The sequence below is a fragment of the Geospiza fortis genome, unplaced genomic scaffold (assembly GCF_000277835.1).
Source record: "Geospiza fortis unplaced genomic scaffold, GeoFor_1.0 scaffold215, whole genome shotgun sequence".
Taxonomy (NCBI): Eukaryota; Metazoa; Chordata; class Aves; order Passeriformes; family Thraupidae; genus Geospiza; species Geospiza fortis.
This window is the reverse complement of record NW_005054573.1, coordinates 115158-137636: the sequence shown is the minus strand read 5'-3', so window position 1 is coordinate 137636 and position 22479 is coordinate 115158. Positions and strand designations below refer to the sequence as shown.

The 22479-nt window shown below is 43.2% G+C and overlaps 1 protein-coding gene across 1 annotated transcript in view; it reads right to left on the bottom strand.

Moving 5' to 3' along the window:
• The window catches only part of SFMBT2 (Scm like with four mbt domains 2), a 111280-nt gene that overhangs the window by 44824 nt on the left and 43977 nt on the right, over positions 1-22479 (bottom strand). Inside the window, exons 5-7 of the mRNA XM_005429747.2 lie at positions 16975-17063; positions 13609-13855; positions 8684-8781 (exon numbers count right to left, since the gene is read on the bottom strand). Coding sequence (XP_005429804.1) covers positions 8684-8781; positions 13609-13855; positions 16975-17063 — 434 coding nt within the window. The remainder of the gene's footprint in view (positions 1-8683; positions 8782-13608; positions 13856-16974; positions 17064-22479) is intronic.

Sequence of the window (22479 nt, the reverse complement as noted above, 5' to 3'; positions counted from 1 at the left end):
GGGAAAGAAAAAAAAAACTGTGAGGGTGACATGCTTAATTCCTGAGAGTTGAGTCAGTAAGTTGTAGTTTTAGGTGATGGACTCAGAAATTTCAAAATCATCATTGCCATTTGCCCAACCTGGTAGCTAAATACCAGGTCAACAAATGTAATTTCTGCTAAAAAATGCCATTTGGCTGTAAATAAACTCAGTTTTGTCCATGTCACAAGAGTGGAGCTCAGGTAATTTCACAGTGCACTGGGTAAAGCTGATAGAGCAGGGGGACCTGGCTAAGCTGCTTTTGTCTGTGACACTCAGGGAAGCTGCACTCTGATAGAGCTGGCTGCTGTATCTGTGTCCCCAAACCTAAGGAAGGGCATCACTTTCAGACTGTGATATGTCCATTTTTAGCCCATTCTGCTCAAGACCACTGGAGTAATATAATTTTAAACACAGGAGCTTACACACTGTATAGAAAAGAGCAAAAGGCTCTCATTTGGGTCTAATTTTCAAATATTCTTAAAAATCAGGGCTCTCTTGGTCCAGGACAGTCAGATGCACACAATTTACAGAACTGCAACTTCATGCAAAACACAGAACTAAGTTGGAATGCTTAGGCTGAGAGGCTGATTAAAAACACTGACCACTTAATAAATTATTGACCTGAGCCTCCTTTAACTGTAACTTTTAAGTATGAACTACTCTTGCCTTCAGTCCCATCTCTCCTGGTCTACCCTAATAAAGGACACAGAGGAGCAGGTCCCATCTGGTATAACTGGGAACATATTAATTGATTTGGTTTTTATTTTTGAAGAAATCACTTCCCCTCCATCTTTTCTCTCTAATTTCTCCAAGAAACTGGCTGTTCCTAATAGCCTAATTTTAATCACAAAGCTCACGTGTGGGAACCAGTCACAAACACAGTAATAGCAGTGCTTAAACTGCCTCCACAGGAATCTGGCATTTGTTTTTTTAATTGAGAAAAAAAAGAAGAAAATCAAGAAAGAAACGCTACCCAATGCAACCCTCTGCGTTATTTGCAGATGAATCAGTCTTGTTTATGATTCACCAACTTCCTTTGCTAAACACGGAGCAATTTTCCCTGAAGGTGCACTCTCTGCAGGGAGACAGAAATCCCTGTAAGACACAACGCATGCAAACTGTCCCCTTGCTCTGACAAGAGCCATCAGAGGAAGACCAAAATGTAGAGATGTGGGGTGGGATGATGTGAAAAAGGTGCTGGGAGGGAGGTTTTAGAGACACCACAACCCTGAAGCAACAAGAGACAGCTACAAACTGCACCTACTGAAGAGCCCCTTGAAAAACTGCAGATGCTTCTGCCGAGGATTGGATTTAGCCCTACGGATTTTAAGCTCCTCTTGTTGAATAAAAAATAGTTACCATAGAAACAGCAACATTGCAGAGTAGCCAGTAGAAATCCAAGCACACCTTCTCCGTATGGCTCGGGCCAAGGCAGATGGCATTAGGGCAAAGATCTCCTCCCACATAGCGCCTGCTTGGCTCTGCCTGGCCACTGGAAGCATGGGCAGAGGTAAAACGGATGGATATTCATCCACCTGGGATTCTTTTGCTATGTCCTAGGGTGAGGTTATGATGCTTGTACCCCCATTCAAGTGTTCTGTTTATGCTGGATATTGTGTTCTGTGCCTTCAAGAATGGCTCTGAAGAGTGAAAGTTTTGTTTTGGTTTCTTATCAGTCTGCTCCCCCCACAGCTGGCAGGACACAGAGACAGGGCAGGACATAGTGCTGCTTTTGCATTTTGCTTGGCTTTTTGCTTTGCTCCTACTTTTTGCTTCTGCTCATTAGTTAGTTTAGCTAAGCAGTCTGAGTTTTTTCTCTGGACTGTTTTTCCTTTCCCTTTTCTGGAACGACTCGAGCCTGCTCCAGAATGGGACCTGGGAAACATCGAGAGTTTGCACCCTGTGGCTGCAGCAGCTGCCCCAGCACTGAAGGGACTGATAACAGAGCAACCAGCCCCGGACAGACTTTCTGAATTTGTCATCTTTTTCAGAGCGGTGACAGAGTGGTGTCATCTGGTATTGTTCATTTTGTGTGCTGGGGGGTGCTGTGCCTGTTAAATAAACAGGTTCTTTCCACTTCTCTCCGAGGAATTCTTCCTGAACCAGTTGGGGAGAGAGACCGTGTGGGTTTGCTTTCTGGAGGGGCTCCCTTTGGAGGTTTTTGCCCAAATTTGCCCTAAACCAGGACAGTTTGGTTTGGGTTTTTTAGCATCTCAGAGCCACAGTGCTTCACAAGCGTCGGTGAGAGCCGGTTGTGTTACACACCCAGGTCCCATTTCACGGAGGGTAAAGTCACAAAGAAAGGGTGGCACAGGTGGGAACAGCTACTCAGTGCTCAGAGTGAAACCAGCAATGTCTCTGCTCACACTTCCTCAACACACAGCCCCTCAACTGTGAGGAGGGACTGAGGCTGCCCACAGTAACAGGAATCATTACTGAGAAATCAACAGGAATTTGTGAGAGCAGAGAGGATCAGGAGCCCATTCAATGCACACAGTGAGCTGCAACCACCCTGCAAAACAGCTACAAACCAGAGCTGCTTTTGTTTTCTTTAAGGACATTAATTCACCTGTAGATCATACAATAGTAGACTCATGCAATGGATGTCACATGGAATGGATGTCACAAACTCCCTCACACCAAGGCTGGATGCAGTGATTCGACTAAACCAGGTCCTTTTGCTGACCCTTCCCCATCCTGAGAGACCCCAGCATGTAATGAAGAGAACTACACATGCCAGAGGGATAAGGAAGGCTGAGGGACCTGGTTCTCACTCATCCCATCTGCTTGGCTTGAACTGCCTCTAGCATTTCTCTCCCAACCCTGACTTTCGTATGGTGCTGCCAAACAGACCCTGGGAGCAGCTCAGACAGGGCTTGGCTTCACCCACCTCCCTGAACTGCTCTCCCAACCCAAATCCTTGCACAGCCTTGGACAGTCAGGAGGGAGCTGGAGAGGGTTAGAGCTGTTCACTGCTCGCAGAGGTACCACCAGGCTGCATCTCAACCTCTGGTATCAGAGACATCCTGACTCCCTCTGTGGTGTCACACGGTTCTTACAAAGATAACTGCTGAGGCAGAAGTGGATAAAAAGGCAGCAAAACAACAGAGGGATTGGGAAGCCCCATGTCCTGGATTGCCAAGCAATTTGTATTATATCTGCCATCTGTATGGCAGTTTTCTTCTGCTAAGTGGGCCGTTTCCAGAGGGAGGAGCCAAGCATTCCTACCTGGATATAATCTGGAGATTGTGGAACACCAGCACAACTTCTCCACTGGATTTCCCAGAGGAACAGAAGCTGCCTCTTCCACTGGATCTTCAGAGGAAGACTGCACCTTTCTACAGGATCCCTGCTCCAACAGAACCACCCCTGACACTGCAGGAGGGCTGCAGCCACAATTCCAATGGGACTGCTACCAACACCCTGACCAACAGGGTGTCAGGTTGGGTTCTGACTCTGTCAGTGTTGTTTTAGCTTACTGCATTGTTTATCCTTTTATTTTCTTCCCTAGTAAAGAACTGCTATTCTTATTCCCATATCTTTGCCTGAGAGCCCCTTAATTTCAAAATTATAACAATTCAGAGGGAGGGGGTTTACATTTTTCATTTCAGGAGAGGCTCCTGCCTTCTTAGCAGACACCTGGCTTTCCAAACCAAGACCCCATGCACGTCTCCCAGCCAGGCAAGCAGCAGCCATGAAAAAGGCCTGGAGAGCCCACAGATGAGGAGGAACAGATGGAGTATAAATAATCTGGCAGCCTGCAGACAACTCGTGGGTTATTAAAGCAAGGCGTGCCGAGCCAGGGCCAGCCAAGCCAGCAGGGCATGAAGGAGCTCGGGATTGGGGCTTGGCTTCCAAGGGAGACCAAAGGCACGCTCCTTTCAAGCTGCTGCAGCAGCACGTGCCCATCCACTAAGGGGGATGAAGACACAAAAACCCTGTTGGGCTTCAAGGCTACTCATGCAGCCAGGTCAGGTTTGTCTATGAGCTGAAAATCCTATGGGTTTCTCTAACTTCAACTCTTCCAGTATAGAAAACATTCTGAAACACCCACAATGTTTACTAAATTCTGAGAGAGGTTGTTTTCTGTGGTATTTTCTGCGGTCCTCCGTGGCAGGAAGGAATGAATTTGACTCCATGTTCTTAAAAGGCTAATTTATTTTTTTTATGATACTATATTAAAGAATACTATACTAAAACTATACTAAAGAATAGAGAAAGGATACAGACAGAAGGCTAGAAAGAATGATAATGAATCTCATGACTCTCCAGAGTCCAACACAGCCTGACTGTGACTGGTCATTAAGTTAAAATAATTCACATTAAACCAATCAAACAATCACCTGTTGGATAAACAACCTCCAAACCACATTCCAAAGCAGCACAATACATGAGAAGCAAATTAGATAATATTGTTTTCCTTTTTCTCTGAGGCTTCTCAGCTTCCCAGGAGAAGAATCCTGGGCAAAGAGGATTTTTCAAAAAATATGATGGTGACAGTCTTCCTTTAAAAAAACAAAAAAAATCAGTGTCTTGGAGAAGTGTTGCTCTTACTTTCACTACTAAAATGCATAGTTCATCCACTGGAAAATATTTTTTTTTGGTAGGAAAGAGTCCTATACAATATTTGTTGTCAGGCTTGTGAGTGTAGAACTAGAAGCACCACTCTGTCCTGAATTTCAGGGGCAGCTCTTGCTGCCCCTCCACTTCTCTCTTTAGGAGAGATCTGCCCCAACTGATTCCTTCCATGTCATTAGTTTTAGTATTAATTAATACTATTAATTGGTAACAGGAGACATCCAGAAGCTCCAGTCAGAAATAGGGGAACACTGGGTTGGGCATAATAAAGAGGGGTTTTTGCTAGAAGGATTTAGAGCTGGAAAGAACAAACAACAACTTCAGGAAAGGAAGAGGGTAGAGGAATGGGACGAAAGGCTATAAATCAGGAACTTCCACCTGTCTTAAATAAGCCCTCTCTCTCCTAGGTGTTCCTCAAGCAGTGTATGAGGATTTGGTTTAGGGATGTGGCTGGTAACAGCTCCATCCAAGGCAGTCATCAGGATTCCCTTCATAGGAATTGGGAACAGGATGCCAATGTGCAAAATCCATGGAAAGATGATGAGCACCCCAAATCCTGGGTAGGATTCAGCTGCCCAAACAGAGGTGTCTGAGGTGAGGATCCATGACATCTGCATGGCACCCACAGATCTGGCACAGGAGACTGGAGAAAGCAGAATGGGAGGTCAGAGAGGATATCCAGGATCTCCTGTCTGCCTCTCTCCAGGAAATGAAACCCATTCACCTCATACAAGCTGTTGGGCTGTAACTCTAAAATATGCACTGGTTTGTATATTAGGGCTATGTTTGGAGCATGGCTCCCTCTTAGAGAGCACCAGCAATGCCAGCACTGAAGCAAACCACTGAAATTGTTCCACTTAACTAGAAATCAGGCCCCAGCAACATTTTGACCATTTTTATTCACAACAAGCCCTGACCATTTTATCAGGCGTCCCCTGAAGCCCAAGCCATCATTTATGACCATACCAAACCAAGTGTGGGAGCATTCAACAGCACTCTGAAATCAGAGCAGACACAGCAAAGGACACATGTCCTTGGGCTGTGGCCTTTTGGAAGGATTTGTGCTCCTAAGCCGTTCAAACATCCTTGAAAACCCTGTCTGTATTTATTTTTCTTCAAGGATCAACATGTTTTCTGAAAGGCAGGGAACGACAAAATAGCAGGTGCATTGCAAAAAGCTTTTGTGAGGAGGAAAATTTATTCCAGGATGTGCAGTTTGCAAAACACTATGTTTAGTAGCTGCATAATAGCAGCATTTTGTGACAGTTAAACATCATGTTCCTTTCTCAAAGGATCCTAAAGCATTTTACAAACACTTCCAACATATGGCCAAGTGTAAAACAGCACCAAGAAAAAAAATAGAAAAGAAAATCCTGTTTGCAGCCTTCTCTCCTGATTTTTGCAACCAGCTCCTGTGGTCTGGTGTCCTCTCCCTGGATGCCAAGAGGAGATCAGGGCTGTGCTTCTGCAAGGGGTTTTTGGAGCTGCTGAAGACCACTACATGCCAAGCTCAGCTCTGCCACTCTTGTGAGCATTGATAATTCAGGCTCAAACCCATGGTTTTTGAGCTCTCAGGCAGAACAGAACCCTGTGACACCAAAACTGAGGAGTGTCACAGCAGCAATGAGCTGACAGACCCCTGAGAGCAGCTGCTTCTCACCCTGCAAACGTGGCTCTGCTCTGCCAGTGCCACCTCCTGGGGACAGCCAGGTGGCACCACAGTGACACTTCCCTCAGTCATGCAGAGCTTTAAGGACAACATGGATTTAAGTCATAATCCAGCCCAGGGGACGGTGCTCATGAAGAGCAAGCACACACCTCCACCCTGCTCAGCCAGGGAATTCTGCAGGGAAATGTGGAAAAAACAGAATGTAACTGCTCAGTGTGCAGTCACCATGCCTGCCAAAGTAGACATTTTCAGCTTTCCAGAAGATCTCTAAGAAATGCCAGCTGTCAAACCTTGTGTTTTTTATCTCATCTAACAAACAGCTACAATAGCAAGGAGCCCCAGGCACGGTGTAGAGACACTACTTCTGTGCTGGGTTTGTAAATAAAATTTAAAAATCAAAATTAAAAGGAAGTTATAAAAGACACCTTTGGATATGACACTCTGCTGGGATTTGGGATTCTACTTGAAAGTCCCACAGATAATCCTTGGCTTTCTTTGCAAGATGAGTTGAGTTTACTCTCAGATAGTCTCCTAAAGCCTTAACTCATGTTTAAGTCATTACTAGAGGAAGACTTGCTCACAGGCACAGATGACATTTTGTCTTTGTCTCCTTAATTAAGATGTACAAAACGGGGTTGATTCACCCCAAATGGGCAGAATGAAGTGATGCCCACACACAAAAAATTTATTCCGTCTCCTGCCTTCCCAGCACCAGAACCAGGGCTCAGACAGCACCAAAATCTGAATTCTGCTCATCTTGTGCTCACCTTCCACATTATGATAAACAGAGAAGTCCTACTGACCTAATCATGGACCTAAACATTGACATTTTTTCCACATTTGGCCCCAAAGTAACTCTACTCTTGGGCCATTCAAGCATTCTAAGGTTTTGCACTGTCTTCTAAGAAGAACCTCTTTGGAAGCTCCAAGCACACAGCACAGCAACTGGGATTTGCTGAATTCAAATTTATGACCTGCATGCAATAATTAAAATAAGTGGGTATAAGTCTGGCACACTGGGAAGAGGCAGCAACACAGCTGTTAGTCATAAAACTTTTTTTTAAAAAGGATGTTTCGTGAGCCTCATCAGAAACATTCTTCACTCTTTCACACAGACAGGAATAAAATTTACACATTAGAAATTCCCTTCTGTGATTTAATCCCTGCCCCACACAAAGCATTTCTGATCTTGAAGCTGCCAATGCAAACTTTTAATAGAGTTGGCAGATGGAAGCCTTGGATGAGATGAATGGCAGAGACCCAGAACTCTGTGCACTCCACTTCCATCCCAGCACAGGGCTCCTCAAGCCCACATCTGTGCCCAACTCCCATCTTCCCTCTTCTCCCAGCACAGCAGAGCTCCCACGCGGCCAATGAACCTGGGCCATTAGCAAAGTGTCCCCTAATTAATGTTGCTAATTTCAGCGCATCCCAGCTGGGTGAGGAGCCTGGATTCCTCATGGGAAGCTGCTGGAATGACCCTGCAGGGAGGGTGAAGGTGGCACTGGGGTTTTGTGGCAGTCAGAACGGGACATGGTAAAAGACTTATTCCAATTACAGAGCCATCAAATTGTTTCAGTTAGAAAAGCCCTCTAAGATCCAAATCCAGCACTGCCAAGGCCACCACCAAGTGCCACATCCACACATGAATTGCACCAGTTCCAGGGATGTTTTGGAGCATCCCAGTGCAGTGCTGCTGAAGGGCTGGGAAGGAACCCTGAGGGTCCCCAGGCTGGTGGTGGTCCCCAAGCAGGAGGTGACAGCAGAGCCATGGGGGCACTGCTCCCACACACCTCCCTGAGCATCCCCTCACTGCCCATCCCACCCCAGGCAGGATGGAACTGCTGGAACCAGGCAGGCACAGCTGTAAATCAGGATTATCTGGAGCCACCACGGTTAACAGCAGTGCAGATTTACATGGGAAATTAAAGGCAGTGCCTTGGGGCTGAAGCACCAGAGTAAGAATAAAAAAAATTAAAAAAAGAAGATGTAGGAACAAAATCATCTCTCACTTCCACTACAGGTCCCTGAAGGAGGTTTCTCTACCTTGTGGCTTGTGATCAGGTGAAAACATCAGTGCAAGGCTCCCAGAAATCTGTCCAGTTTGTGTCAGCTTTTATATTCACAGCCTTACTATTTCAGTTATGTATGATGTCTTTGCAGAGATTTAACACAGTAAGACACAGGAAAAATAACTGGAGAAATCCCTGCTGGTCACCCCCAGCCCCCAGAAAACACCAACCAAGAAGTAAGTCCACACACAAAAAGTGTTTTATACAAACATCCAGCTTGTGACCTTCCATGGTTATGTATTATAGCAAAGGCCTTTCTGGAGAAAGTTTAACTTTAGCTACTAAACATGGCATGATATTTATTCATCACAGGTTCCACAAGCAAAAGAAAAATATCTTTTACCTTGAACACTTCCATTGGAAGAGGAAAATTTGCTGCATCATTAAGGGATTTTTCCAGAGCGCATTTCCACTCAGTTATAGTCTTCAGAGAATAGATATCTAAAGGGATGACAATAACAAAAAGAAAAAAAGAACAACAAAACCAAGAGGTGACTGTTTGGAGATCAAACATTTTTGGCAGACTAAAGTTCTTAAGTCATATGAATGGACAGAGCAAGTGAAATGAGCAGTGTCTATATTCCAAGCTGTGCAGCATGGATAAACTCAACACAAAAGCAGCTAGCAGGGGCACACTGGAGAAAGATTGTGTTTTACAACCTGGAATAAAACCCAGAAAAATTCACATCCTTCAAATACTGCTGAAGGAACAAGAATCATATTATCTCATTACTTGAAAACAGTGAAAAAACTCTCCTTTGATTTTCATTTCTCAAAATACATGATGTTTCCTAGTTTGAGGAGCCTCAGGTCTTCAAGCAGTATTAGTCATATTTGAACAAAACAAAAATTATCATTATTAAGACACCTGTTCATCAGAAAGTGTTTAGGTTTTGGGTTTTTTTTTTATTGCAAGGTTGTGGTGGGTGTGGGAAGAAACATTTCAGCTAAATCTCTACCCAGACACATTTTTTGGTATCACACTCAAACCAGAGCATCACACCAGAGCAAGGACTTACACTTATGAATTTTCATCATTATACTTTTAGGCAACATCTTTGCGCAGCTTCACATTGCTTGCAGTGAGTTTCTTTACACAGGTTTAATATTATTAAATCATGATATTAACAAGCCCTTTATGGTTCAGTGCAGTGAAATGCCTATGAATCATCAAAGGGAACAATGTAGGAAACAATGCTGCAATGAGGAACATTATATTGGATTTACTCCTGCCCTAGAAAACACATTGTTATCTTGCACGTAACAAGCTACTGCAGAACATTCATATCAAGGCCTCAAAGAGAGAAGATAGGTAGATAGATTGCAACAATTATTAAAATGGAAATGAACATGTGCTCAGTAATAAACTCGAACCTTGATACAGAGTGAGGAGTGTGGAGCTTTTCTTTGGCCAGTCTGGCTCCCCTCATTCACATCAAGGTTCAATTTGGCCCAATTTGCATTTAAATCCTGTACATCTAATAACCATATATATTTACTAGCTAGCAGAAGATTTACTGCTGTATCTTTCTTACAATTCTGAAAGAGGGAATAAAAAATATGTGTAAAAAAAAAAAAGGAATTGGCAAGCACCGTTTCCACCTAGCACTGATGGTACAAGAGAATTTTATGCTCTGAACTCAACAGATTTAAGACCTTATCAAAGCAGGATTTGCAGAATCACTCACTGAAGTGGATGTATTTATACTTCCACTATATCAAATCTCACTACTTCAGAACAGACATCAAGGATATGCATATGAATTTAAACACACTTGAAGGGGAATGTTAACCTTTCATGGCAGTATTTTTAATTCCTCAGCTGTCTGGTTATTAACGGGAATACAGATTTCAATTCTTTGTTTACAATGTGTGCAGCGGGCACAAGTGTTAAGAAGTGCATTCTTTATCTAATTGTTCATTATTTTATAGTTTTGTTGCCCCACTTCTCCCTTGCTTGCAGGAATTTGGATCAGCATCAAATGCAGGGAGGGGGACAACTCACCTTGTTTCTTACTTTTTTGGTTTAATTTACAGGGAAATGCTTAACACAACATGATTTTGCCCCAGGCTGCAGTCAGCCTGTTGTTTCACGTCTGAATTCAGAAAAACACTGCCTGATGCTTCCCTGCTGGAAACAGACACTGATTTTCTTTTGTGATGCCACTGAAGCACAGGAAAGATGAAACTGGCATTTTGGGCAACTCTGGCCAAGTTTTGGGTAACTTTGGCCAAAATCAGTGAAAACAAGCAGCAATTTCTCTGGGCAGTGTCAACAAAATTCAAGATACAGAGGCACCTCCAGTGGTTTCAAGGGCCAGCAAGGAATATCATGTGCACATTTAATTAGTGGCATCTCGCTTATGCTGGCAAGTGTATGGACACTAAATTGCACGGTTAAAAGAGCATAAAGCATTTTATTTAAGTGTCAGGGCTCCAGGTAATTGAACAAAGTGTACTGTGTCAATTTGTATTAGGGTTCACAAGCAGTGAGCAATTAAAATGACTGGCAATTTGTCTTTAAATAGAAAGTGGCATAAAACGGGATGATCTTGCCCTGCATAAACAGCTGAGCTCAGGCCATCAGTGGCTCTGTGTCAAGCAGCCTGTGCCAATTTGCACTAGCAAGGAGGCTTATTCCAGACTCAGATATACATCTGAAGAGAAAAATAAGCTATAACCTCTTTGCTTCAGATAAATGGGCTTGTGAGATATACTGAGTCCATTTGAGGGAGACAGTTGAGATGTTGTTTCATAGAATCAGTGAATGGTTTGGGTTGGAATGGACCTTATACATCATCTAGTTCCAAGCCCCAGAGGACCCTCCTTCACATTAAGTGGGTGTTAGGATGTGGGTGGCTTCAGGAAAGAGACCCCTCCATCCAAAATATTGTTTGGGTCCATGGGATCTCCTTTATCTGAGATGCTCTGCATCCTGCAAGACTGATCTGGTGCCAGAGGTGGATCAACAGGGAAAAGTCACACCCCAGACACAGAGGGAAATAAAGCCCAGGGTGGGTATGTGGAATCCTAGCTGAGGGTAGGCAAAGCACTGTCACAAGCTGCAGAAGGGATGTATAAAAACACCCTTGTTTGACAGCAAGGGGACACACAGCCTGCTTTGGGAGCAGCTGCATGTCCTCAGCATCTCCTCAGAGGAGATTCATAACAGCTTTGATACACAGTCTAAGGCTGCTCCCTTTCCCAATCAAGAAAACTTAACTGGCTTCGCATGTTCAAAATTTAGGAGAACTAGGTGTGTGTTCATTGGTTTCAACCCTCGTGAGTGAAAAAAATAGGCTTAAAAAGATGTCATGTCATCTTACCTATATTAGGGGTGTCTTAGCACCCTCTTTTCCCTACCCATTATAAAGAGAAAGAGACTTCTCATGTAGAACTGTCTTTTGATGCCTGCACCATGGCAGGTGAATTTAATCCCTGATGTGTAGAAAAACAAAGTACTGCCCACAGAATCTCTCCTTTCTAAGAAGGTCCACACTAGGTCTTTCATTTCACTCAACAGACATCTTCCTAGTCCAAATGCTCTTCCCTAAAGAAGTCACATGGGGATGTACCCCTGACATAGTCTCAGGCCTCAGGTCCTTAGCAAACTTCATTTTTTGAGTTTATGGTTTAATAGCCTCACCCCTGAGTTTCTTCAGAGCTCTCTGCTGCCAGCACCTCGTCCTCACAACTCACTACTGCCTCCCTGACTGCTCCAAGATTCCTTCTGCAGACCTTTAATTTGAAGCAAATCCCATAAGATCAGCCACTTTGGGCTCTTTGTCTTCTTCCTCTCAGTTAATATCTCATACACTTTATTAATTCATTGTGCCTCATGGACACGTTGGATGGTCAGACAAGAAGATCTTAAAGGGTTTTTCCATCTTTGACGATTCTGTGACTCCATGTTAGGTGGACATCAAATGACCAGGAGTGGAACAACCAGAATTCCTGGCTCCAGAAACTCCTCAGATTTCCACTCCTGACTGGCAGAACCTGACAGCTGGGTCGCAAGGGGGGGATCAATGAAAGACCCCAGGAGCAGTGATCAGGAGAGGATTTGGGCAAAACCGGAAGAGTTCAGACCTGAAGGGTCTTTTCACAGCAAAATCCTACAAGGCTCAACTTCAGGAGATGTCAAGTAATGAAGACCTATTGTCTAAGTCAGGGAGAAGATGTGGGCATTGAGTCCATTAATAACAACGTTGACTAAAAAATGAATGACCAAAGAAATGAGAGGAAACAGCTGTCAGGTGAAAACAGGTAAGAACAAGAGACAAGACATTTTAAAAGTTAAATCAGGGGGAGGGGAGAAGAAAAGTAAACAACTCCAGCAAATAGAGAGTCCAGTAAGAAGTTTAGAGAATACAACTGAAAAAAATGAAAATAAAGGCATGAGGGGTGGGGAATCCATAGAGAAGGATGCACAGCTGGATAAAAGGAGGAAAGAGTAGAAAGCAAATGGAATGAACAAAGAGGGAGCACAAATCTCCTCTGGGCCATTTCTATATTCCCCAAACCTATACTGGCTAAGAGGGCTCAGAGATGGTCAATGAAAAAGTTGTTTCTCTGTAACACAAAGACTGTAAAATAACAGTGGGTGATATTCATGCTCTTCAGCACTCACATCTAACTTAGAAGTGATGGGGAACACTGATTCCTACCACCAGTGAAGAAAAACACTTCCAAAAAGCACTCAAGACCCAAGTCCCAGACAAACTTGTGAACACAAGAAGTGAACACGTCAGGGTCAACTCTCCTCATTAGGTGTGAGGGACAGAAGCCTCATCAGAAACACCTTCCCAGAGGAAGTGAACTTAACACTCATGGAAAAACTTACATCCACAGCACAAAGAAAATGAGGCACAGACCTGGCCACACTGTTAACCTACACAGGAGAAGGTGGATCAATCTGTGATCCCAGACTGGCTTAACTGCAGTCCCAATCCCTTTCCATTCGAGCTGGTTTGAACACTAAACTGAACCCTAAAGACTTTCAAACCCAAGGACACTTCATCTCTAAGCTGTGATCTCCTGGCGCTTCATACGGTCTGACAGACTCGCAAAGACTTCAGCTGAATTTATTTAATAAACAATACAGTTCACCTGACCCATTCTGAACCCAAATTAGATGGATCTCACCTTCCATCTGTGCCACAACCAGAAACTACTGACAAAGCAATGTGAATACTGCAAAAGGACAAAGCATCTCAAAACATCAGTGAAACCCACGAACGGAGACAGTATATCAAAGAGGTTCTTTACCTGCAGGTGGGTCCATTCTGTATTTATTCTCTTGACACCAACCGACTGGTCGAAGTCTGCAATCCAAGTAAAACAACCACTGGTCATAGGATTCAGTCTCCTCCAATCCCACATAGCGAAGGCGTAATCTTCCTCCAACATTTTCAACCACACTAACTATCCAGTACTGAAAGGGATTCTGGGAATCCTGCAGCTCTATTAAGGAATCAACTGTAATGAGGTCTACAGGGTTTTTTCCTCGCAGAGGCTGTTTGAATAGAAGCAAAACTCCTTATTTTAAACTTTATTTGAAGACTTCTCAAGGAAACAGATGACAGCAGAAGATTATTTTTGTTTTTCACACCATCATCCAAGCGATCAGCAAACAGTCTGTTCTTCTTCTATTTTACCCAATGTCTTCCAAGTGCAAATTCAGAAGTAAAACAGAAAACAACAGTTGTGCTAATTTCTCAACCGACATCATCAACAACAACAACAAAAAAAAAGAATAATAAAGGTGGAACAGCTCGTAAGGCACATCCATTTAGGATGCTCCTGAACTACTCAAAGCCCAGTTGTACTGAAGGATTTTAAACAAATTTTCATTGATTGCAGCTGATAAGAACCAACCACAGGACTGGACCTGAATATTTACCTAAAAGGTGACTACTTTGTGCATGACCCAGAAATTTCACTCTGTGTACTGATCTCTTTCCCCAGAGATCAGCTTTATCTTATTTCAACTGCATGGAGAGCAAATTATCCCCCCCAGCCATGGATGCAGGAGTCTGTGGAGGTTATTCCAAAGCTCAAAGCCCACAGCAGGTCTGGAGCCAAGCCCAAGGCACACAGGATTTGTTGGGTCAAGCCACCATGCCCAAGAAATCCCAGTGACTGAGGTTATTTGCTTCCACATGGTTATTTTCTGGGCTCCCACTTTTGCAGCCCTTTACACATGATGTGTGTAACTTTCCACCTGCAAGCACAGGCATTAAAAAACCATGAGATGCTCTGCAGAACAGCCCCTTTGGGGCTCAGTGGTTTTGTTTTGTGACTGTGAGCATCTCTGTGTTCTCAAGCTTTCACATAATGGTTAGATTTCTTTTTTTTTTTTATTAAATACAAGTTTGAATTCTTATGCAATGTCTCAGTTCCGGGGTTTTAAGAGCAGCAGCATTAAAATGACCCCAAGACTTGGAAGCACTGGTCCCCAAAGGAGATGCTAAACAAAGGCAAAATACATTAAAACAAAGAATGTTTTTCCTGTGTGTTTGTCCCACTTTTACTTAATTAAACCATATAAACATCTCACATTACTTTTTAAACTATTAATTCTGTAAATCAAGAGTCAGTCCAGGATGGTTCTTTCTAGTAGTGGCTACAAAACAAAAGGAGAAAGCCTTATTTTTCAAAAAGTTATTTTTCCTACTGAATATTGAAAATATTGAAATTTTGAGATGCAGTAGATTTTCATACATCTCTCTTAATCCAAAAAAGCAGGCAAGAGCATGAGAATATGGTAAAAAATGCAATTAAAATTAACAAAAAGCTTATCACAGGTACAACTTTAAACAAATTTATGATTAACAGGTATTTCTCAGAACAATGTATTTGCTATAATAAGCTACTTTTCTACAGTGCAAGCTGCAAGCATCTGTATAATCTCTTCAAATATTATTTCATGGCAAAATGCAGTGTCAGAATTTAATAATACAACAGAAATCCACTTTAATGTGGATTTTTTTTCCTCTCATACAACTACTTGCAACCAAATATTCTTTAATATGAAAGGATGGTGTAATGATTTAACTTATTATAATAAATCCCTGGCTGTATCAAAGTGAATATTGCTTCCCTGATTTGTGTGCTAAATTTTAAGCCAATGGGCTGTCACTTACCCCATGAGAACTGAATGGCTAGGATTATTAATCAGCTTGCATGAAATATTAACATTTACCATCATGCAAGAACCCTTCACATGCATAGCTGGCACGTAAAAATAATTAAAAAAAAGGATTTAAAAAGTAGCACTACATATTGATTTAACAGTCTAACAACAATCTGCAGCACTCATGAACAGCAAATCTGTCAAAAGGGGCCAACACACATTGCAGGACACAGACAGCACTGAGCACATAAAACACCAGGAAAGGGTCAGAAACTGTTTCAAGTCAACTCAATGTTTTCTCTCTCTCTGCTTTTCTGCCTGCAGAAAGGGGAGGTTTGGCACACACCAGGGATGGGGGCTGGACACCACCAGATTTCTGCATGTGCCACCTGGGAGTACTCCAGGAATGGGGATGCAGCAGGATATGGATTATCTGGGGGCTGCAGGGCTGTTCTTCCCTCAGACTCAGGGGGGAATACCCTAATAGAACAATATTAATTCTCCCTGCCAGGTACAATCATACTGCTTGGGCACGTGGAAAAAGGATGCAGCTGTGGATGCTGGAAGTGAGCAGGGACAAAATGACCAAAAATGTTGCCTGGATGGACACTGGCTTCCCACAAGCCAGCATGAGCACTTTCACAAATTCCTGTATGCCCTTGATCTCAGCCTAAACAGAGGGACAGAGAATGAGGGGCTCCTGCAGGACCATCCGTCTCCTCTCCAAAGCACCCACAGCATCCACAGCAGAGCAGGGCAGGCCCTGATGCAAAAGCTGCCCCTGGTTTCAAGGTGAAGCTGTGGGATTTTTGTCCAGGATCTGAGGCTGTCCCAGGTGCAAGCCACCCCTTGGATTTGCTGCACAGACTGGGCTCTGGGAGCATCTAAAAAATGAGCCCTTCTGCTCTTCTGAGGCCACCTCACCCAACAACTTCCCTGCTAAATGTGACTGCTGGATTTAGGTGGAGGGAATGTCCTTGAGGGAGCACTTCCCATACAAAGATAAACCTGACAATGCTCCCCATCAACCTACTAAACCTCCTCGCCAAGCTGTGCCACAGAGTCACAGAATGGTTTGGGTTGGAAGGGACCTTAAAGATCACCCAGTTCCAACCCATGCCATGGGCAGGGACACCTTCCACTAGACCAGATTGCTCCAAAACTCATCCAGCCTGGCTTTGAACACTTCCAGGGATGGGGCAGAGATGGACTGGCAGCTCAGCTCACCAGTTTGATGTATCTAATGGGGCACTGAAGGGCTGAGCTCTCCCTTCTGTGGATCCCCTCCACACTCCATGCCTTTTATGAGCACCAACTTTGTAAAGAACGAAAAGGCAAAACAAACTCCCCGTGACTGGGTGAGAAGCAGAGCCAGCAGAGTCCAGGCACTGCTGACACAGATTTTGGGGCAGGGCCGGGTCAGGTTCCAGGGCTGGCAGACACAGACACTAAAAGCACACAGTGAGGAGGAGGAGGAGGAACTGCAATCTAATACATACACCTTCCAGCAAATTGGCAGGGGCCGTCCTGGCGCCGGTCAGATCCTGGATGAGAAACTCTGTCCAGTCCATGTATTTCTCCTTGATTGCTGGGGAAGGGGAGAGAAGGGGAGAAAAGAAATGCTTAGCACAGCAGACTGCAGTGACTTGCCATGAGTGTGTCACACAGTGGACCTGGTGTATTTATTAAGAAGAAATTATGCATTATTAGAGGGATGAGGCCCTGGCACAGGGTGCCCAGAGAAGCTGTGGCTGCCCCATCCCTGGAAGTGTCCAAGGTCAGGTTGGACAGGGCTTGGAGCAGCCCGGGATAGCGGAAGGGGTCCCTACCCATGGCAGGGCATGGAATGAGATGATCTTTCATGTTCCTTCCAACCCAAACCATGCTGTGATTCAATCAGAAACATCTCCTCAGGATTTACCAGCTCTGAAGTTTTGGATGCAACTGCAACTCAGACAAAGAAAAAAAGCTGGTTTGTTGCTCAGTTCTTTGGGCAACCTGTGCACACAGTTAAATCCCCAAAAAAAGGGAAGGTGTTGCTCCAGTGTAGGCACTGACAGTGATTTACAACATCGTGGCTTATCATCCCCATCTCTCCCATTCAGAATTGGCCACTGCCTGTGTAACCACTCGTTTCCTGCTCATCACCTGGGCTCAGATGTGATTTATAAAGTCTCTCTGTATGTTCACTAATGACCTCTGGGAAAAAAAGAAGCTGTGCAAACTTTCAATTCCTTGACATGAGACCAGAAACTCCAGGTGCTTTTCCAACAGAGTAGAAAAACCAACCCTGAGAACATCATATATCAGCTGCAGAGCCAATACACTAGCAAGAAGAAAGACTTAAAATCTTTCCCTTATCAGGAACTTCTGTTTCATTTAGGAAAAAAAAAAGAATAATTTCTGAGGTAAACACTGTGAACCAGTGTTAATTTAGGACATGTATGCAGTTTTGTAAGATTTGAACTGAAATATATAAATTTTGCCTCTAGGATTCACATTCCAGGTCAGTTCTGGTTTAAATCAGTGGACACATGAAGGCAGTAATTCAGCAAATCTCAGCTTGACAGACAGAGATGCCTCTTCAAATACACTGTGCACTTGCAATCAAAAATCCAGAAATTCGACTTTAATTCTCCCTGCCTGTAAATGAGAATTAAATTACATCTGAAACTTTGTTTTCTCTCCAAACTAATCTTACTCATGTGTGAGAGAATCATCAGGAATGCAGTTATGTTGCTAATTCAGAAACACCTACAGAAGGGAAAAATCACAAACATTTGAAAATTTAAACATTTCCCCTGAATACACAACTAGATGTGCTATTTAAAGACCATTACCCCGTGGTAATCCACAGGATTGGGCATGGATAAAGACACAAGCCAGGCCTAGGGCACCTTGCCTCAACCTCATTTCTGAGCTGTGCTCCTTCCCCAAAAGCCAGTTCTCCCAGCTTGAGCTATACATCCCATTTAGATATCTAAATTACTTTAAATGTGCATTTAAATGTACTTAAAATTATCAAACCTTGCACTGCTGGACTCGAGCCTCCATAAAATAGTGTTTGAACTTGCCTGGAACCATTCTAAGTCTTTTGCAGCACCAGTTTTGCATGATTTCCGGAAGATTTATGACCTTTGCATTATTTAAGATGAAAGAACAGCCTGAGCAGAAATGGTTTAGATGTGACACTTTCTCTCTCAACACTCCTGCTGTGTTGAACTCATCAGTTCCTGTCCACCTACCTCAGGATAAAGAAAACAAGCTGAATTTTGGCACCAGGGACAGTAATTGTGGTAATGAATGAGGCTGGGGTCCCTCTAGCTCAGATTTCTGCCTCCCCCTGAGCACAGCACTGGGTGCAGCACAGAAAGGTGCAAGTTGAACTCGATTTTGGCTCGTTCCCACAAAGTTGTCAGCCAAATTTCTGAATGCCAGAGCTTCACTACCAAGGAATGACAAATGTGATAAAAAGCACACACTTTGAACTTTCAAAGCTGGCAGGACTGGGGAGGGGAGGGAGATGGGGGGAGAATAGGATTTTTCAGAGTTGACAACAGATTAACAGATTTCAGGGGCTTCCACTTCCAGATGCCCAACTGGAGATGTCATAACGATGCCTGATTCACAGATCTGGCTGTCAGTCTCCCAGTGCCTTTCAGAGAGAGAAAAAAAAAATCCCCTGTCCTTTTTTAAAAGACTTGCACCTCACAGTTTGACATCTAAATAAGCTCCTCTCCACATTCAGATCTGGATTAGAGGCTTCCAAAGTCCTGAAGTCACAAGGTGACCTCTGTTTTCAGACTAAACAGGCTCAGCTGAAAAAAAAAACTGAGCTGTTCTCACTTTCTAGGTGGTTTCAGAACCATCCTTCCCATACAAATCTAATTTCTAGGGTTTTCCTTTATTATGCTTTTGTGGCATAGATAAAACAACTCTGAAAACCTCTGAGAGCCAGGAAATTGCACTGGAAGTTGTAGAAACAGGGATTTGTACCTTCCACTGTGCTTATAGAGCACAATCAGCCTTCTCAGCTTTACAGTTCAAGTCACCACAGTGCAAATATTCATTTTTAGTAGTAATGAAGTGAATGTGAATGATCACAATAGCTGCAAAAGCCTTTGAGGACCAAGCAAAATGTTAAACAAATATATTCAAACCAAGGAAAATCTGCTGGGTAAATGAGAATAGCTGTCAGTGCCATGCATGGGTGCCCAGCCTGAGCATCCCTCTCCAGAAATGCTGCTGCTCCTCTGGCATATCCTTCAGCACTGGGGACTGAAGCAGTGAACTTTCCATCACTATTTCCCATTTTCCCTCATCATTAGCTACAGGAAAAGGCTCTACTGAACCTCTCCTACTGCTGGACAGGCTGGGAAAATTCTGGTTTTTTTTGCAGCTGATGGGAAGGGAAGGTGGCCAGGATAAAGAATCCTGCTCCATAGTGACCTAAACTCCACTACTATTCCTGTTTTCAAAACATTTTCCCCTGCCTTAAGTTAATTCAGTGAGTCAGGAGTGCTCCATGGGCTTCAGACACCTGAAAAAGACCCCACATTTCCCTCCCCAATTCCTGAGGAACAGCTGTAGGGATGAACCAGTTCCCAAGCTCAGTGACAGGCTGCTGAAGGGTGAACTACTCTCAACAGACCTCAATGAAATTATCCACACCTGCAAAAGTAAAAACCAGTAAAAAAAACCTTGCAGCTCACTGCCTCCTTCCATGAAAAAATGATTATTTCAGAGATCACCTTCTAGTTTGGCAAGTATTACAGCAAATTCTTGAATGAGAAAAAAAAAAGGACCTTTCTAACATTAAGACTCAGGTTATAAAATTGAGCGCTCCTTCCAGAGACCTGAACTCCACCAAGAAATGGATCGTATCCAATATCCCTCAAATTCTTCCCACTTTTGTCTACTCAATTCACCTTGCCCACAACATCTCTGACTCCCATTCCTCTCTCCCCTTCTCACCCATGGCCATTTCCTCACTTTTACTCGTTTTACTCATTTTCCCAAGCTGTGTCCTGAGACTCCAGGCTGCACTTGAACCTGGCAACACCTGAGGAGCAGGGGCTGCTGCCAGCTGCTCACTGGCTGATGTATTTAGTATTTATCATCAGATTTTCCCCATCAGCTGCTCAAGCCCAGCCTTTTCCCCTTGCTCTGTGCTTGCTGACCATGAAAACCATTCCAAGAGCAGCTGGAAATGCTGGAGGAAGGCACACCCCATCCAATGCCCCTGAACACGTGCCCCAGAGCCAGGACAGCAGCTTCATTCCCTGCAACCCTGTAAATCTCTGTGCCCTGCCTCAGCACATAATGGCTTCAGATTTATCTGCCTCTCTAGAGAAATAAGAGATTAAAAGCACATTCACAGTCCCATGGCAGCACTGAGGCACAGGCACTCCATTCAATGAATATGAGATACTATTATCACATTAGCAACTCTTGGGATTTTATCTCGTTTTCTAGTAGTTGCTGTTTTGCTGAGAGCCACTCCTCTCAGGTTTACATGGAAATTCTCATTTTCCTTTTTTTTTCCCCCCAAGAACAGGACACTGCAAAGTGCAGGAAAATCCTTGAAATCTGAAAGACAGACAAGACAATGGGAAGAATATTGTTGGTATTTTACTTTTCATGACTGTTTTTCCCCCCCAAGGCACCCGCTTGATTGGCAAGAACAAGATTCAGGGATCTGAACTGCTGCATTTTGTAAAATAAAGGAATGGTAGCATACATAACTTACAGGCATACAGCACCTAAAAATAAGCTACTCCTTGGAAACACCTCAGCATGCCCCATGGATATATGTGCCCAACAAGCAGTAATATCAAATTATGCTCGTTTTTGTCCATACCTAAAAGAAAACAACAACCAAAAAACAACAAAACAATCTTCACACGGGGTTTCTTCTTTTTTTTAATAACCCAGGATCACCAGGAACCTGTCGACACCTCTACTGGAAAATCCCCACTGGAACCCATCAACCTCTAAACAGCAGAGTTTTAATTTTCTCATACATGAAGAACAGCATCTTAAACAGCTTTATAAAAGGGTTTAAGATCTTTCAGATTAATCTGCTAAGTGACAACACTCTCAGTGTGGGAACTATTTTTATCATTAAAAAATTTAACTATTTCCTAGGACTGGAACGAACAAAAATAGTTAACAAGGGGAATTACAGCTGGGCAGGACTCAGGCAATTCTTTTCCCTCCATTCTGAAATAAACTAAAATACCAGGATCTCATGAAAAGATTAATTTTCAAGATGTTCAAAATTTAATACAGATATACAAATTATATATATATAATATATTTATATATATGTGTGTGTGTATATATATATATATATAAAAATATATATATTTAAAATACAAGAATCATATATACAGTTAAGACACATTAAAATAAAGCTGCTGGCGGCAGAAAGAAATTCCCAGAGCCTGGAGAGAAGGATCCCAGATCAGCAGGACAGCACCTCAAGGGCAACAAAAGGAAATTCCAGCCACTCCATCCATCAGGGATAGGTGACATTATAGCGGAGATCTGCTACAGGTCACCCAGCCAGCAAAACCAAGGCTGTACAGGGCTTGGACCATCCAAAGTCTAGAGGAAAATGTCCCTGTCCATGGCAGGGAGGTGGGAAAAGATGATCTTTAAGGTCCCTTCCAACCCAAACCATTCTGTGACTCTGTGACAAGATATGCAGTTTTTTAAAAGCTAAACAGCATATTGCACAACTATATAGAAAGCTTACAATATTGACATTTTCTTTTAATTTTAAAGTTGTCACAAATCCGATGCAATATTTATGAGTTACAAAAATATTAACACATAAATGTTGTAGCTATGTTATAAAGGTCTAAATGATGGAGTTGAAATGAGATGTCTTTATAGCAAAATAACAGAGAATGCTAAAACAATTTGTTTAGACTTCACCCATCAAAACAATTTGTCAAAACTGACATGTTCTCACAAAATATTTCCATTTTGATAAAACA